General features: G+C 46.5%; 2 protein-coding genes across 3 annotated transcripts; both read left to right on the top strand.

Moving 5' to 3' along the window:
* Positions 1–4,670: 4,670 nt before the first annotated feature.
* On the top strand, positions 4,671–8,821 carry LOC135505872 (microtubule cross-linking factor 3-like). The gene is made up of 8 exons (XM_064925076.1): positions 4,671–4,949; positions 5,679–5,903; positions 6,238–6,396; positions 6,479–6,547; positions 6,671–6,940; positions 7,137–7,511; positions 7,699–8,319; positions 8,539–8,821. Exons 1-8 carry the CDS (start codon positions 4,815–4,817, stop codon positions 8,647–8,649), a joined length of 1,965 nt encoding a protein of 654 aa, XP_064781148.1. The 5' UTR covers positions 4,671–4,814; the 3' UTR covers positions 8,650–8,821.
* A 92-nt stretch (positions 8,822–8,913) lies between these two features.
* On the top strand, positions 8,914–16,815 carry LOC135505873 (uncharacterized protein KIAA0408-like). Of its 2 annotated transcripts, none has more exons than XM_064925079.1 (6): positions 8,914–10,475; positions 12,911–13,207; positions 13,939–14,268; positions 14,673–14,755; positions 14,906–15,770; positions 15,838–16,815. In XM_064925079.1, the coding sequence occupies exons 2-6, from the start codon at positions 13,064–13,066 to the stop codon at positions 16,093–16,095; spliced, it is 1,680 nt and encodes a 559-aa protein (XP_064781151.1). In that variant the 5' UTR covers positions 8,914–10,475; positions 12,911–13,063; the 3' UTR covers positions 16,096–16,815. The 2 variants fall into 2 exon arrangements, with proteins under 2 accessions (XP_064781151.1, XP_064781149.1); XM_064925077.1 differs by having other exon boundaries at positions 8,915–10,475; positions 14,646–14,755.
* Positions 16,816–17,191: the final 376 nt, after the last annotated feature.

The raw sequence follows: 17,191 nt of genomic DNA, 5'->3' as shown, positions 1-17,191 counted from the left end.
CTCTCGGTCCCAGCTTTGATGCGCCTGTACTGACCTCGCCTTCTGGATGATAGCAGGGTGAACAGGCAGTGGCTCGGGTGGTTGTTGTCCTTTTTGGCCTTCCTGTGACATCGGGTGCTGTAGGTGTCATGGAGGGAAGGTAGTTTGCCCCAGGTGATGTAACATCGATAGGCATAGGCTACTACGTGATGCTTGAATTTCCCCTGTACCCATCATGAGGTTGCTACAACCTAGACTATGAATTAAAGTTTACAACGTATGTGCATAGGTAGAGAGAATTTTGAATAATCAAGATGGCAGACAGTGACACATTCCACCTTGCACTCTCTTGCCTGCATCTTGCTGATCTAGACTGTAATCTTTAGTCAAACAGTTGCAAACGAGAATTTCTAGTGGACAAATTCAGGTGTGTTTATCCCCCTTTCGTTCCGTTGTCGAAACGTTTTTCAACAGAATCGGTGCAATGAATACACACCTGATCACACACAAAAACAGTTCACTTTCATAGCAACCACATACAAACAGCTCGTTGTATATATAATTCCTTCTCACATCTATCTACGATGTCTCCTCCTCGCACCTTTTCCCTTTGCTTGTGAACTTCAGTGCACAACACATCAGTTGTCTATGACCAGGCAAAAAAACCTTTCCAAGCAAAACCTTCACATCATGACCACTAACCGCACACCCTACATCGCTGTCACTTCATAGTCAACATAGCTACCAGAACTAGAGTGTTAGTAAACCCGCTACAATCATGCAGTACATGTACAGTCTGGAGCAAGCAGTTTAGCAGTTCCACCAGCGGGCCTTGGTGGCAATAACTTAATAAAACTAAAAGCTTACCTTGAATTGGAAGAGTTCCAGTGTTGGATAGCCATAGCCAGCTAGCTAACATAGCATCCCTCTCTGTTTGAGCTGGACGTTTGTGTAGGCTAAACTAGCTAGCTGCATTCAATGCTAGCTAAGGAAGTGAAAGTGAAAAATATATATTCTACGAAATATAGCTCTCTCTCGCTCTCTCTTTGTTCTCCTTTATTTTGGTAGAAATGAATTTGTTCAAAACTTTTCAACTATTACCTTTCTCTCTCTTTGAATCAACTACTCACCATATTTTATGATCTACAGTGCTAGCTAGCTGTAGCTTATGCTTTCAGTACTAAATTCATTCTCTGATCCTTTGATTGGGTGGACAACATGTCAGTTCGTTCACCAAGAGCTCTGATATGTTGGAGGACGTCCTCCGGAAGTTGTCATAATTACTGTGAAAGTCTATGGAAGGAGGTGAGCACAATGGGCCTCTTAGGTTTTGTATTGAAGTTAATGTACCCAGAGGAGGACAGAAGCTAACTGTCCCCCGGCTACACCATGGTGCTACCCTACAGAGAGCTGCTGAGGCTACTGTAGACCTTCATTGCAAAACAGTGTGTTTTAATCAATTATTTGGTGACGAGAATATATTTAGTATAGGTTTATTGAAAAAGGATAACTTTTTAATTGTTTCACTAATTCTATTTTTATGGTCCTCCTCTGATGAGCCTCCACGGGTCTACCCCCATCTCAGAAACCCTCTCTCCATCCCCCCTCCACCCAGAAGCCTTTAGAATTCTCATTCTCAAAGTTTCCAAAGGTCTGTACATCTCTGGCTCTGATGAGCAGGATTCCTCCACCTCTTCTCTCCTCTCCCGGCCCACCCTACCCCCCTCTCCCTCTGTTTCCTGGGTCAAGCAAATTCCTATGAATGACAGAGGTAGAGCGAGAGAGAGAGGCCCGTGTCTCTGGGGCTTGGCCAGACAGCTCTGCCCTAATCTGAGGGAGGGGGGTGGGGGGGGGGTAAATTGGCTTTAGCTGTAAAAGAGCTTATGCCTACGTCACAAAGCGAGTTAACCCAGGAATTCAGGTCACTGTGGAAAAGAGGAGCCTTCTGTAATCTTCCTTTGGGACGTTGACACTCACACATATGTGCATACATCAAATCAAATTTTATCGGTCACTTACACATATTTAGCAGATGTCATTGCATGTGTGGCGAATTGCTTGTGTTCCAAGCTCAGTGTGTATTGTGAATTGCTTGTGTTCCTAGCTCAGTGTGTATAGTGAATTGATTGTGTTCCTAGCTCAGTGTGTGTAGTGAATTGCTTGTGTTCCTAGCTCAGTGTGTATAGTGAATTGCTTGTGTTCCTAGCTCAGTGTGTATAGTGAATTGCTTGTGTTCCTAGCTCAGTGTGTATAGTGAATTGCTTGTGTTCCTTGCTTGTGTTCCTACAGTCCAGTAGTGTCTAACAATTCACAACAATACACACAATTATAAAAGTAAAAGAATGGAATTAAGAAATACTGGAATGCATATATTATATACACACAGAGAGTTCACACACTGTCTCTTACACACAATGCATAGACACATATGCAACATTCACACATGTTAACACACACAAAACTGCACATATGCAACACATACACATACTAGTCAGCTTCTGTGCCATATGTTAACAGATACATGGAGAGGATTTTCACAAGACCTCTAGTGACATCAGTGCTGACTCAATTTCCAGCCTCACTCTTAATGCTGTCACCGCCTTCCTCCTCATCTGCCTCTCTTTCTTCAACACCTTTTTTCTGTTCCCCCTCCACTATCACCCTTCCTCCTATGGGAAGAAGAGGGATCTACACGAGCCGAGCTCTAAGAGGATTGCAGTAGGCCTTCCATCAGGGTCACTTAACACAGGTCACCATAACCTGTACTGCACTTGTGCTCTTAGTACTGCTCTGAACTCACACTACCTCCTAACCACAGATCTAGGATCTAGCCAATCTTAGCCTGAACCATTAGGGGGATAAACAAAAGATCTGACCCTGTATCAGTGTTGAGGGGGAGTTCCAGCTACATCCAAACTCACACTTGTGTAAGCTTTACACACTCACACCATCCATGCTGTGATACTCTCATACAACCCCAGATTCAAACGGTCTGTCACCTGTCTGTCTGCCTGTCTCTCTGTCTGTCTGTTTGTCACTCATCTCATTACCACTTATAACAACACCTTATTGTAACTAAGTTCGTTCATACGGTCAGTGTATCCTTGGCGGCAACCTGTCTGCACGCACAGATGATCCCTTTATGAAGGTACTGATAGGTGGGTGGAGACCACCCTCCGATGGCCTAAACAAATCATTGCATGCACAATATCGTTTACTGAGTTCTTGATCTACTACCTAGGCCTACTGGAGATACCTTCTAGCGGTTGGGGAAATAAGTAGAATACATTTGAAAGCAAAACAATAAATATAGCCTATTCATTGTGTGCATATTTTCAATAAGTGTTGATGTAGATAGAAAAAGGCTGCAATGGGTTATTTACATTGGCCTGGAGAAAGATATTACAGTGTTTGTTTCCTGGTTTGACGTTGACCTCACCACATCATGAATACTGTGTAGCTAGTCGTGCCCCTGCAGTGCCTGTTGTGTCAGCATCTCTCTAGCCCTTTATCACTGGGCTGAACCTGCACTTTCTCTCGCGGTAAGAAGCCTCATTCAAATAACACGTTTCGATATGAAATTGCATGAAAATATTTGACAGTGCGTTTGTTGACCATCTGTAGCCTAATATATTAACTAATGTTAGGCTATGTGCCATTTTTATTGAACAAAAGTTACAGAACAGTACAAAACTCACTATATATAAACTATGCATGTATACATTTAATTGTAGCACTTGTAGCCTATCACTAGGCTATACATACTGAATAGTAGACTTGTATAGCCTAAGTTAGATTCCCATTTGCCAATAAACAGAGGCCTATTGGCTTCGGGTCTTTTTCAAAGTCAATATTATTTCAATGTCGCTCTGCAGACGTCATGTCCCTTTTGCAGCAAAGGTTGTGCATTTCAGCCAGAATTTCCATTTAAATGTTGGAATGTTGAAACTGGTTGACCATCATATTTAATTGCAACTTTTATCAACCGGATAGACCTAATATATCAAGACTTATATTATGTTTTTATTATTCCCAGAACTAATATATCATACTTTGCATCACTTTGAGATGGGCGAGTGGAGAAGTCAAGGCTGGTGGATGACACGACTGCCGCAAGCGGCGCTGCGGATTTTCCAGCGGCAGCAGCAGACAATAGCACAGGGAGGAGGCAGCATCAGGCTCCCTCTCCGGCCAGAATCCGGGAATGCGCCTCAAAATCAGCCCCAAAATCCTACAGCAGATCCAAAAATATAGTTTCAAAAGGAGGATCGAGGAATAAGGTAGGAAACGAGGGGCTTAAGGCCGCTGTCGTGAGGGAGGAGATCGAGAGATGCGACGTTGCAGCTGTTTACCCAGATGGTGCTGAAACGGATGCTGGCAATGCCAACAGGGCGGATGCTAGCAGAGAAGAAGATACAGAGGAGATATTTCACCAGATTCTCAAACCCGTAGTTCGTCGAAGCAGAGAAGAAGATACAGAGGAGATATTTCACCAGATTCTCAAACCCGTAGTTCGTCGTAGCAGAGAAGAAGATACAGAGGAGACATTTCACCAGATTCTCAAACCCGTAGTTCGTCGTTAGGTGTATCCCTGCCTCAAAGGCCTGTCTTCCCAACATATTGGGTCATACCGGCTCCAGCACCGCGTGTTTGGTGAAAGGGAAAACGAAGAAGCTTCGTGGGGAGTCGGTGAAAGCTTCAGCGGGCTACTGCAGGGACAGAAGAGGGGAATACGTGGGCTGCGGGCCGGGCCTTAGTCTGTGGAGCGAGGGTTGCTTGCAGACTGAACTCTGCACTTCCACCTACATAAGAAACTGAAGAGAAGCATCAGCAAGATGCACACGGCTGACAGCGCGGAGGCCGAGCCGGAGCCGTCTATCGGGACCATAGAGGCGGAGTTCGTGACACAGCAAGACGAGGGCCTTGAGGACGAATTGGAGAGACTGGTGGATGAGAATGAAGATCTAAAGGTTTGGCATCACTGACATTCAACAATATTCAATGTATACAAACACAATGTTTTTGCAGATCCAGTAACTGAACTGGTTGGCCACTTTTTGTTTGAGATTGAATTCAGGCCTATTCCCCAAAATTGGCATTACTAACATATGCTCATATATTCCAATGTAATCATGTATATATATGTATATATATATATATATTAGCATAAGTGAAAAGGTAGACTTCGTGTTTGATGATAACACTGCAACTGAGGTATTATTAATATTCCATGCATATTCCCCGAGGTTTATTATTAGAGATATACCGGAAAACTGTATGTTGATACAATGAAGCAAGCATATTTTTTAGCCAATTGGATAGGCTAAGTGAACAGTTGTTATTCTTTCTGTAACATTTGCAAAGAACTGATGTAGAAATGTGCTTAGTTCCCTTGGTTTGTTATTGATGCTTGCGAAAGCTAAATGATTTAGGTTGCCCTATAGCTACAAGGCAAACCCCTCTTCCCTATTAAGAACAATGAATGGCACCATCCTGTGTTTAGCCTACTTCTGTTCATTGATTGACATAATAATGAATAAGACCCTATTAATCGGTTCAGATTAGCTTGTCCCTATTCAATTACATCATCTTCAGAGGACCTAAACACTCCAACAACACCAATAATGCTGAAGCGTGAGCCCACGCCCCCTGTTGGCTACCAGTGTCTGATTGGCTGATCACTCATATTGATGTTCCAGATGGAGATCGAGGAGATGAGGACGGAGATGGACGAGATGCGTGACACCTTCTACGAGGAGGACACGTGCCAGCTGCAGGAAATGAGGCGTGAACTGGAGCGAGCCAATAAGAACTGCCGGATCCTCCAGTACCGGCTGCGGAAGGCTGAGAGGAAGAAGCTGCGCTATGCCCAGACGGGAGAGATCGACGAGGAACTACTGAGGAGCCTGGAGCAGGACCTGAAGGCAGGGAGGGAGTGTGTGTGTGTGTATATGTATGTATGTATGTGTGTGTATGTGTGTGTGTGTGTGTGTGTGTGTGTGTGTGTGTGTGTGTGTGTGTGTGTGTGTGTGTGTGTGTGTGTGTGTGTGTGTGTGTGTGTGTGTGTGTGTGTGTGTATGCGTGTCGGTAGTGTGTGTGTGTGTGTGTGTGTGTGTGTGTGTGTGTGTGTGTGTGTGTGTGTGTGTCGGTAGGCTTGATGTTGAAACTAATTTTATTAGTTGCTTAATGCACTGTCCATTCACCGCCATAATTAATTCAATCAACTTAAATCAATGTCCCTGTTTCTGTTTAATGCAGGTAGCGAAGGATGTGTCTGTGAGACTGCACCATGAGTTGGAGAATGTGGAGGAGAAACGCACAAAGACAGAGGACGAAAACGAGAAACTGAGGCAGAAACTCATCGAGGTGGAGGTGACCAAACAGGCCCTTCAGAATGAGCTGGACAAAGTCAAAGAGGTAAGAACACTCACCCACAATAGATTATACAATCTATACAGCACATATTTTGCTGTAATACTAGTTATTCAATTCCCAACAGTCTCAGAAGAGAAGAGGAAGCAAGGAGGTCCAAAAGTCAGACAAGAAGTCTGCCCAGACCCCAACAGAGGTGAGGGATCACCATGAAATGCTTTTATAAAACAATAAAAAGTGTTTTTTTCCAAACACGAGTGAGAGTTGTCTCCTGTACATCAGAACTGCATTATCTTCCTTCCAATTCCCCTTCTCTCAGGATGACAACGATGATCTCAAGTGCCAGCTGGCCTTCATCAAGGAAGAGGCTGTATTGTTGAGGAAGAAGACAGCTAAGATCGACAAGGAGAAGGACCGGCTGGAGACGGAGCTACAGAAGTACCGCTCCTTCTATGGGGACCTGGACAGCCCACACCCCAAGGGTGAGGCCTGGGGACCCCCCACCACCCGTGAGTCCGAGCTGAAGCTGCGTCTGCGCCTGGTGGAGGAGGAGGCTAACATCCTGGGGAGGAAGATCGTGGAGCTGGAGGTGAGAGACACAGGATGTGATGTAGAGTGTTTGATGTAGGTTATGACATGAAAGAGACCAGGAAATAAGTTTGCACAAGGGAACACAACTGTTCCAAGCATTTCTGCCTGTTCTGCTCAGAAGGTGCCTACAGAGAGAGGAAGATAGTGATTCATAACATAACTGACCAATCTGTCTTCATGTCATGTGTTTCCAGGTGGAGAACCGGGGTCTGAGGGCGGAACTGGACGACCTAAGGGGTGAAGGGGAGGGAGAAGGCGGGTCCGGTGGGGGGGCTGTGGGTGGGATGGGGGCGGGCCGGGCCCATGGGGAGGCTATGACAGAGCTGAGGCAGCAGCTGCAGCTGGTGGAGGACGAGGCAGAGCTCCTGAGGAGGAACCTGGCCGACGCTGAAGATCACAACAAGAGAGTGACGGGAGAACTCAACAAGCTCAGGTTTAAGGCCGGGACCCACGAGGGAGGGGCAAGGCATGGAGGAGTGACGGCAGGAGGAGTATGTTCGGAGAAGGCAGAGGCACTGCAGGAGGAACTGAAGACGGCCCGGCTACAGATTAATGATCTCAGTGGGAAGGTGAGTCGGTCTTCCACATTTGTTTTTCTGGTTTATTTCCGTAACCTTTAACATAGATTGAAAGTCAAAATGGCTGTGCAGACAATATGGTAAACAAAAAGATATCGCTGGAATCAAAGAAGAAAACAAAGACCAAACGTCATAAACATATCATGCCTCATTCAGCCAGTCCTATTCTCTCTCCCAGGTGATGCAGCTGCAGTATGAGAAGCGTGTTCTGCTCTCCAACATGCAGCGCTACGACCTGGCCTCCCACCTGGCCCTAAGGGGGGGCATCAGCCCTCGGGACAGCGATGCAGAAAGTGACGCAGGAGGGATCGGACCAAGCGGGCGCCGCGAAAGTGATGATGACTCCTCCTCCTCTCGCCTCCAGCCCCCGCACCGCAAACGCGAGGGCCCAGTGGGCGGGGAGAGTGACTCGGACGAGGTGCGGAACCAAACCCGCTGCCTCACGCCTACCCGGGGTCTCTATACCCCACCCCCTGAGACCGCCGGCCGCTTCCTGCCCCGCAACCTACAGGATCGCCAGCAGATGATTGACATTCGAGTGGAGGCGGAGCGTCTTGGCAGGACCATCGACCGGCTCATCGCCGACACGGCAACTATAATCGCAGAGGCACGGGTGTACGTTTCCAACAGCGACCTGTATGGGCGGGGTGAGGAGGAGGAGGAGGGTGGGAGGATCAGGGAGCATGAGCTGCTGTACAGGATCAATGCCCAGATGAAGGCCTTCAGGAAGGAGCTACAGGGCTTCATAGACAGACTGGAGGTGCCCAAACCTGAGGACAGGGAGGAGGAACCACTGTCGGTAAGTGTGTGTGTGTGTGTGTGCATTTGTTTTTCTGTGTGTTTCTTAATTAAAGAGATGTAGACTTGACCATGCCTGTTTGGCTGTATCAGCATAGTCTCTTCACTCGTCCGTCACCATTGAATATTCTGCTGACTTTATTCTCCTTCTTTCTCTGACCCTATTTTCCCTCTCGTTTCTCCTCCGTTGACACTCGTGTTCTGTTCCTCCTCTGCCCAGATGTTTCAGCCCATCATTTTACTCATCCTCATTCTAGTCTTATTCTCCTCCCACTCCTATGCCACCATCTTTAAACTTGTCTTTCTGTTTACCCTTTTCTTCGTCCTGTGATCCCGCCTCCCTCAATAGCATAGCCACATCCTTTGTTTGTTTTTTTTTGTGCTATTTTTTTAAACATTTGTTGCCAAGGTCACCGAACAGGAGCCTCCCTCTTCAAGCACAGGTCACAGTCACATAACAGGATATATGCTTAGGTTCAACACTGGAGACTACATTTCCCAACACCCACCACTTCCTTCATCACCCCCAAGAAAAGGTGAGTTAGCATAACACCTTTTTTGCCCAATTCCAGAATCAAATCCTATAGCCATAGTCCCTACCTGCAAAGAAATGTTGTAGCCTACAGGTAGACCACCACCATGTGGTAGTATATAAGGAATGTAGACCTACAATCTGATAGGAAAGGTGGAGGTTCCTCCTCATTGCTTACAAAAGTGTAAAAGATCAGATTTGAAACAAACAAGGTAAATAGTGGTGATTCAGAACCATGGCCAGCGACAATCAGAATTCCGATTCAGCACCTGTACAGCGTGGACTGCGACAATGCAAACGAAGGATGTTTGCCCTTCAACTCGCCGTTTCCCAAACTCAGTCCTCGGGACTCCCAAGGGGTGCACGATGTTTGTCCTAACACTACATAGCTGAGTCAAATGATCAAAGCTTGATTGATAGTTAATTATTGAAATCATCTGTGAAGTGTTAGGGCAAAAACCAAAAGGTGCACCGGAACACCGATTTTGTCAAACCCTGCCCTAACTATTTGATACGGACTCAGAAGTCAGGGCATTCATACTTCTTGCGGTTCAATGCGGAGCTATATGGAGCCCTCTGCATTGTTACAACATTTGAGAGGCATGGCGTGGCTCTGGAGGCATCACAACTGCATCACACCATCCTTATGGCGCCTCCAACCACATTTTCGAATCTAGCATAAATTGGCTCATAGTCTGAGGATTCCCACATTCCTATCCACACCAAATATATTTTGGTTTTGAGCTATCAGATGGCTTTCGCAACACACTGTTTATGTCGACAAGTGTCCATCATGTCAGTGAACTATTTTGGGTTAGAACCTAATGGTGGTCGCATGACGCGCGCGATGATATTGTGCAACCTTTATCAACAGCAATGGCAATGCCCAAATAAATAAACTATAAAATAGTAGTGAAATTGGAGTAAAGTACTCGCTGACGCGCCAGATATCAAGTTTTTCGAAAACAAAAACCCGAATTAAAATAATGTTAGCGCAGGTGTCACATATATGCTACATTTTGGCAATCAAAATTGTAAACAAATAAGAGTAGTTTGGAGTCACAAAACGAAATCTGCTAAGCACCCCAAAGCGGAGTAGCAACAGGAGTGCCTATTGGCTCAGAGCTCGGCAGCTGAAATAGCTATGCAAACAGTTTCCCTCTCTACATTGCTTTTTAATTATAGACAGGATGCGAGTGACGACAGTCCTCCCATCGAGACCTCAAATGCTGGAATAAATTTGACATTAAGATACTTGATCTTGGCTCCAGTGATGCGACGTAAATACGAGGTGCACTATAAAACCTGGGTCCCCCTCTGGAACATAAGTTGTTTACCCTGAAAAAAGGTGCCTGCTCTGGACATAACCCTGCCCAGGCTTGACAAGAGAGGGTTCCTGTAAAATCCAATCCGCGGGACTTTAAAACAGAGGAACAAAAGCTAGTATTTCGCGACAAGTGGACTGAATGTAGCCGTGGAAGCGCAGCCGTCACCTGGCAAACAGGATCTCAAGAAATTCACGGTGAATGCCTTGGCTAGACTGAAATCAGGATGAATTATCTGCCACTGCGATATATCCTCAGCGATTAACAATAAAATCGTCAAGGAGAATATTGAACAGACAGGTAAGGCCACATGAAGAAGTTCATATTTAAATGTATTTTATGGATATGAAGAGTTCCATTAAGGTTTGTTTTACGCATCTCTACAACTTGGGTTTCATACAATAATTGGACAACAACTTAATAAGGACAAGTAGTAAAATATAACATTGCAGATCCACTGTGGGCTTGATCTATTGGGTCACATTTGATCAACCTGTACCTCCCCTTTGGTGCCTTTTCTTTTACGCACAACTAAATAGGTTACATTTGGTCATGTCATGCGGCCTTCTGAAATGACCTGATGTACTCTAATACGTCAATGCTGCGATAGAGGCCTACGGAATACCGTTTAAGCCAAGCCAATACGCGCCCCCCTATACAGCATTATGGACAATTCTCTCGAGGTGAGTTGGCCATGCAGCATGCAGCCGAGTGCGAAATGAACTTATCGTTTAGCGGTGACACGGAGGGCACACGTTTCCATTGTTCGCAAAGTGTGACTGAAGGCTAGAAGAAATGCGTCCTGCGGGTAACCTGTACGTGTTGAATAGTTTGGGGGGGGGGGGGGGGGGGTTGTATTCGAGATACACCCCGCTTTTGAAAAATGGGGTATATGTGCTCATTAAAACGGGTCATGGCTGTAATTGGAAGGTTTCCAAAGTTCCATTATAGAAAATTGGGAAGGACAGAGCGAAGGGTTGGAGCAGAGAGGATAGTGACCAACAGCCAAATAGTGAGGTTGTCACACTACACCAGGCAGTCCTTGGCACTTGTCACATAGGTATCTTAAATGACAATGAAATATGGGTGGGAATACAGAGCCCAAAATGCTTTGAATCTTTCCACGAAATCCACAAAATGTGTATTTATTCAGATTAGATTCAGATTGTGTAAAAGTCAGGGTTCCAGGTGTGATTGCAGGGTACAGTACAAATCTCAGGCTTCGAGCTCCAACATGCAGGACTAGTGAAATCAAATAATTAAAATAGTAATAAAAACAATATGAATATAAATAGCACTATATACATAACAGCTGTGGCAGTGATTAAAAAATAAATGACCATTGGGGTGGAGGCAAAGTATAGACTGTTGAGGGAGGGAGGTGGAATGACCATAGGGGGAGCAGTAGCATTACCATTGAGTGAAATAAAAATAGAAAAGTACATATTTACAACTGCTATTGTGATGAATGTAATTGGAGTGGGGGTAGAGTATAGCCAAGGTGGGGGGTAGTAGGTAGAATGTCCATGGGGAGTACCAGGCAAGGTGGGGGGGGTAGCAGGTAGAATGTCCATGTGGAGTAGCAGGCAAGGTGGGGGGGGGGGTAGCAGGTAGAATGTCCATGGGGGGAGTACCAGGCAAGGTGGGGGGGGGGGGGGTAGCAGGTAGAATGTCCATGGGGAGTAGCAGGCAAGGTGGGGGGGGTCCATGGGGAGTAGCAGGCAAGGCAAGGTGGGGGTAGTAGGTAGAATGTCCATGGGGAGTAGCAGGCAGGTAGAATGTGGGGAGTAGCAGGCAAGGTGGGGGGTAGTAGGTAGAATGTCCATGGGGAGTAGCAGGCAAGGTGGGGGGGGTAGGTAGAATGTCCATGGGGAGTAGCAGGCAAGGTGGGGGGCAAGGTAGAATGTCCATGGGGGTAGCAGGCAAGGTGGGGGGGTAGGGAATGTCCATGGGGAGTAGCAGGCAAGGTGGGGGGTAGTAGGTAGAATGTCCATGGGGAGTAGCAGGCAAGGTGGGGGGGGTAGAATGTGGGGAGTAGCAGGCAAGGTGGGGGTAGTAGGTAGAATGGGGAGTAGCAGGCAAGGTGGGGGGGGTAGTAGGTAGAATGTCCATGGGGAGTAGCAGGCAAGGTCCATGGGGGGGGGTAGTAGGTAGAATGTCCATGGGGAGTAGCAGGCAAGGTGGGGGGTAGTAGGTAGAATGGGGAGTAGCAGGCAAGGTGGGGGGGTAGTAGGTAGAATGTCCTTGGGGAGTAGCAGGCAAGGTGGGGGGGTAGTAGGTAGAATGTCCATGGGGAGTAGCAGGCAAGGTGGGGGGGTAGTAGGTAGAATGTCCATGTGGAGTAGCAGGCAAGGTGGGGGGGTAGTAGGTAGAATGTCCATGGGGAGTAGCAGGCAAGGTGGGGGGGTAGTAGGTAGAATGTCCATGGGGAGTAGCAGGCAAGGGGGGGGGGAGGTAGAATGTCCTTGGGGAGTAGCAGGCAAGGTGGGGGGGTAGTAGGTAGAATGTCCTTGGGGAGTAGCAGGCAAGGTGGGGGTAGTAGGTAGAATGTTGGGGAGTAGCAGGCAATTTGAATGTTGGGGAGTAGCAGGCTGGTGGATGTCCATGGGGAGTAGCAGGCAAGGTGGGGGGGAGTAGGTAGAATGTCCTCCAGTTCTCCCATGTCTTATGTCCTTGGGGACTAGGGAGTTTACTAATGTCCACAATAATCATCCCCATCCTCTCTTCCTTTGCAGTGTTCCTCTAACATTTCCACACCTTGGTGACCCCTTAAAGACAAAAAGCTAGGAAGTTAGGAAGTTTAAACAGAAGAAGGAAGAAGAAGTTGTTGGTGGAAGAAAAGAAAGTTGTGACAGGAAGTAAAAAGTTGCTGCACGAAGCGGCCCAAAATGGCGGCCACCGAACTTCAGCGCGGTCTGGAGCAGGCTGGGCGGGGCTGGGGAACAGAGAGGGGGGAGCTTCTGGACAGCTTTGACTCAGAGATGCAGGAATGGGAGGACCAGCTGCAGGACATGCAGAGGAAGATAGAGGAGGTGAGGGGTCAACCAGATGCGTTCCATCAAGTTCTAAAATAAAGTAAAACATCATCCAAATACATGGGATAGTCCAAACATGGTCCAACATGCTCAAGCACAGTTCTGACATAGTCAAACAAGATCCTAGGTAGAGTAACATTACCTGAAAGGGGGTATCAGTAGTGTGAACATTTTCACTTTGAGAGAGTGTCTTTCTCGTCTCGCACCCTTGGTCATCTCTGAAGAGTGTTTAACTGCTTGTGTGTGTGTGTGTGTGTGTGTGTGTTATAATACACTGTTGGAGCCACGCCCCTTTTTGAGACCCCATGTCCCCTTTGGAGTAATGATTACAGACAGATGTTAACAAGCTAATTAAACTGTGATGTGCTGACAGACAGTCAGAACACTGTGAAAGATGATAGTGGTGAATGCATTAAAGCTTAAAATAGCGAAGCAAGCAGACACTCACTCCAACTGACATAACAAATGTGTAGATTATAAAAATAGTTGGGTCGTGTAACTATTTTGGGATGGTTATATGGATTGCGTAAACAAGGTTGACATTGTCGTAGGTACAGACTTGTTTTGTGTACATACGGTCTTGTATCTGTATGTATATTGGGTTTTGGAACACGCCTATGTTGTAAGTGTAAATAATTAGTCGAACTGGTGAATACAACTATTCAAACTTGTGTTCACGTTGTGACGGTAGGTGTTTGATCATTATAATGTTTCTGCTCATATTTCAGCTTTACAATGAGGTGCAGGCTCGTAGAGGGGGAAATGATGTCACCATGGGCAACGGCAAAACTGATAGGATGCACCATGGCAATGGCTTCTGTGACCGGCCTGGCAGCCATAGCAACAGAACCAAGGACGACCCAAGAGCTGTTGTAGTGCCAAATCACTGGAGCAACGGTTGTAGTCACGGCCCCAACGGTTACGGCGAACCTGTCAACCATCAGATTGGTGGCTATTATCCAAATTGCAACGGTGCAGTGGAACTTGAAGACTTGTTGCAGGATTATCTTGGACATGGTCACGGAAAGACCTGGAAGACCAACTCAGCTCTCAACAATGTGAGTAGCTACAGTAACTAAGGATTAAAGTTGATAGGCAGCCCTGTCCAAAAAAATAACCTTTACCCTATGTGTCACCCCATTGGTGTTTGCAGACCCAAAAAAATCTGATAGGTGGAAGCAAGATGGTAGAAACTCCACGTAGCTCAATTGAATAGATGGGGCCACCTCCATATTTATTATACCTATAGTGTTCACTTCGAGTCTTCAAACCTTTGAGGGCCCTAAGCAGGGTTGTTTTCAGTAATAAACATTTAAATAAATGACGTCTCAATACTCCACTGGAAATTGCATAAGTGTGGCTGTAGAGCTGAATTTGATATACTGTATCTTTGCTAGTTGCACTATTCTACATCACTGATTATTTCCTCTCCCAGGTAACCCTTGTCCCACTTCTCTCTCAGCATCTGAAAGAGATCGCTAAAGGCAGCCAGGATCAGTCTGTGCACCAGGATGCAATGAAGAGGAGGCCTGTTGAGAATGAGAGGTAAGAAGGACGTCCACAGACCTCAGTAATACTGAGATCATTTTGAGAAGATCATTTAGAGAAGATCATTTAGAGAGTAAAATCCACCTATATGATTTTGTATTTTAGTTATTTTACTAATTGAGTTATTTGCTTGTTAATCTGGTTTAGGATTGGTCAGGTGCGGTTTGCGGACGAGGAGGCTGAGAACAGGAAGAACAGAGTGTCACACAGAAAGAGTTCCCCCTGCAGGGACCTTAACAAGCCCCCTCATAGACAGAGAGAAGGTCCTCCCGTACCCCCCCGCTCCACCTCCCAGGTTGCCTCATCCGAGACTTCCCCAGCCCTCGACAGAAAGTCCCACTCCCCTGGGGTCCTTGGGGACAAGACGTGTGGTAGCCCCTCGGTCCTCAGGAAGTTTGGGGCCATGCTCCAGAAGAACGAGGGGAAAACCCTCACTGACACCGGTGTGGTGACCAACCAGGTGCCTATCGAGAACAAGTGTCCCACCCCCGTCTGTCAGCGCAAAGAGCTGGGCGGCAGCAGGGTGCCTGGGCGCTTGCCTGCCCAGAAATGCCAGGCGGATTCCATCATGCTTACAGTGGAGATGGATCCCAGCAAAGAACGAGGATCTGGTGGGGCAGTGAGAGACTATAGGAGAGAGAGCCAGCTTGGTGAGGGTAGAGGCACCTCAATGGGTAGCTATGCTCACCCTAAAGGACCCCAGGCAGGGCGTCAGAGGAGGACCGAGGCCAAAGCAAGGGCCCTCGGAGGGGCAGACAGAGAGACAGACATTGGTCTGGTCCAGGGGGAGAGGGCCAGGAGGCCTGCATACCAGCCTAGGGAGCCCATACTGGACTACAGGAACTTGAGTGGGTCCCATGTTGGAGCTCAGAGGATTCAGAGGGGAGGGCCAGTTGCAGGTCAGAAAGAGGACGATGGACTCATTGAGCTACTGGATATGCTGGACATCGAGCACGAGTACAACTCTAGCCCCCAAGCCGCAAAGACTGCCTACAGAAAGGACACACAGAAGGTGAGATAGGCATAGCAAACACACACACACAGTCTTGATCTGACCCACTCTTATCGTCTCTCTCCAGGTGAGCCCAGCTGAGTTGTCCCCAGCAACCCCGTCACTGAACTTCTCTCGTCCTGCCCGCCCAGCCAATCAACGCCCTCCATCCAGGTGGGCTAGCTGTGCTCCCACTGCCTTGATCTCTGCCCCCTCCGGTCCAATGTCCCGCGCCCCAAGCCCCTTGGCACACACCCCTAGCCCCATAGCAAGAACCCCAAGCCCCGCCCTAAAGCAGAAATCTTTCTGCTCCTATTTGCTCCACACCGAGACTGCCATCATGTGAGAGACACGTTCCCCGACCCCCTTTTAACCCCGCCTCCCCTCCCCCAATTCAACCCCACGGGGTATTTCTCTGGAAATACTAAAGACTGTTCTTTCGATCCGTCTTGAAAAAAAGTGCTTTAAGAGATTTTCTATGAGATTACTTATTAGAATGACTTACACATATAAGAAACAAAATGGTTGACTCTTATTCAGTCTCCAGTGTTACTGTGGCCTTCCTTTCTCCTGTGCCAAACTTCTTTACTTTTTGTTTCTTTCACTCTTTTACTTCCCTTCTATTCTTTCGTTTTCTCTTTCTTTTTTATTGATGATTTTTGGATGGCTGTGTATATTGCGATACAGCATGGCCCCCTTACTTGCGAGTGCGTGTCCCTGTGTGTGTGTGTGTGTGTGTGTGTGTGTGTGTGTGTGTGTGTGTGTGTGTGTGTGTGTGTGTGTGTGTGTGTGTGTGTGTGTGTGTGTGTGTGTGTGTGTGTGTGTGTGTGTCAATCCTAATGAGTGCCATGTTGGCTTGTTTTTAAAAGCGAGTTGGCCGTGTCCTGTCACCACAGCAGCAACATGCTAACTGTCTATAGTGTGTTTTACTTTGTCATATTATCAAAATAACACATTTGAAACTGTTCAAGTAACCATAGTAAGACATACAGTTATGACTGTGTAATGCTTCTGCTGTCCTTTTTTCTCTCTTGATAATAAATAAACACGACAGTGCTTTAATAAACTGAGTCCGTCTATCTGTAGAAGTCTTGTTTGATGACTTATTTAATTGGTTGGGGTTGACGAAGTGTAGCTAATTTCATGTACCAACACTACAGAGATTCACTACCATGCTTACCCCATACTGAAAAAGTAATATATTGGAATATGGTTCAATAAAACAGAAATATATTTAAATATAGTACCAGTCAGTGTGGACACACCTATTCATTCCATGGTTTTTCTTAATTTTTACTATTTTCTACAATGTAGAATAATAGTGAAGACATCAAAACTATGAAATAACACATGGAATCATGTAGTAAGCAGAAAAGGGTTGAACAAATCAAAATATATTTTCTATTTGAGATTCTTCAAATACCCTTTGCCTTGATGACAGC

This window comes from Oncorhynchus masou, chromosome 19 (assembly GCF_036934945.1).
Source record: "Oncorhynchus masou masou isolate Uvic2021 chromosome 19, UVic_Omas_1.1, whole genome shotgun sequence".
Taxonomy (NCBI): Eukaryota; Metazoa; Chordata; class Actinopteri; order Salmoniformes; family Salmonidae; genus Oncorhynchus; species Oncorhynchus masou.
This window is presented reverse-complemented; position numbering and strand designations above follow the sequence as displayed.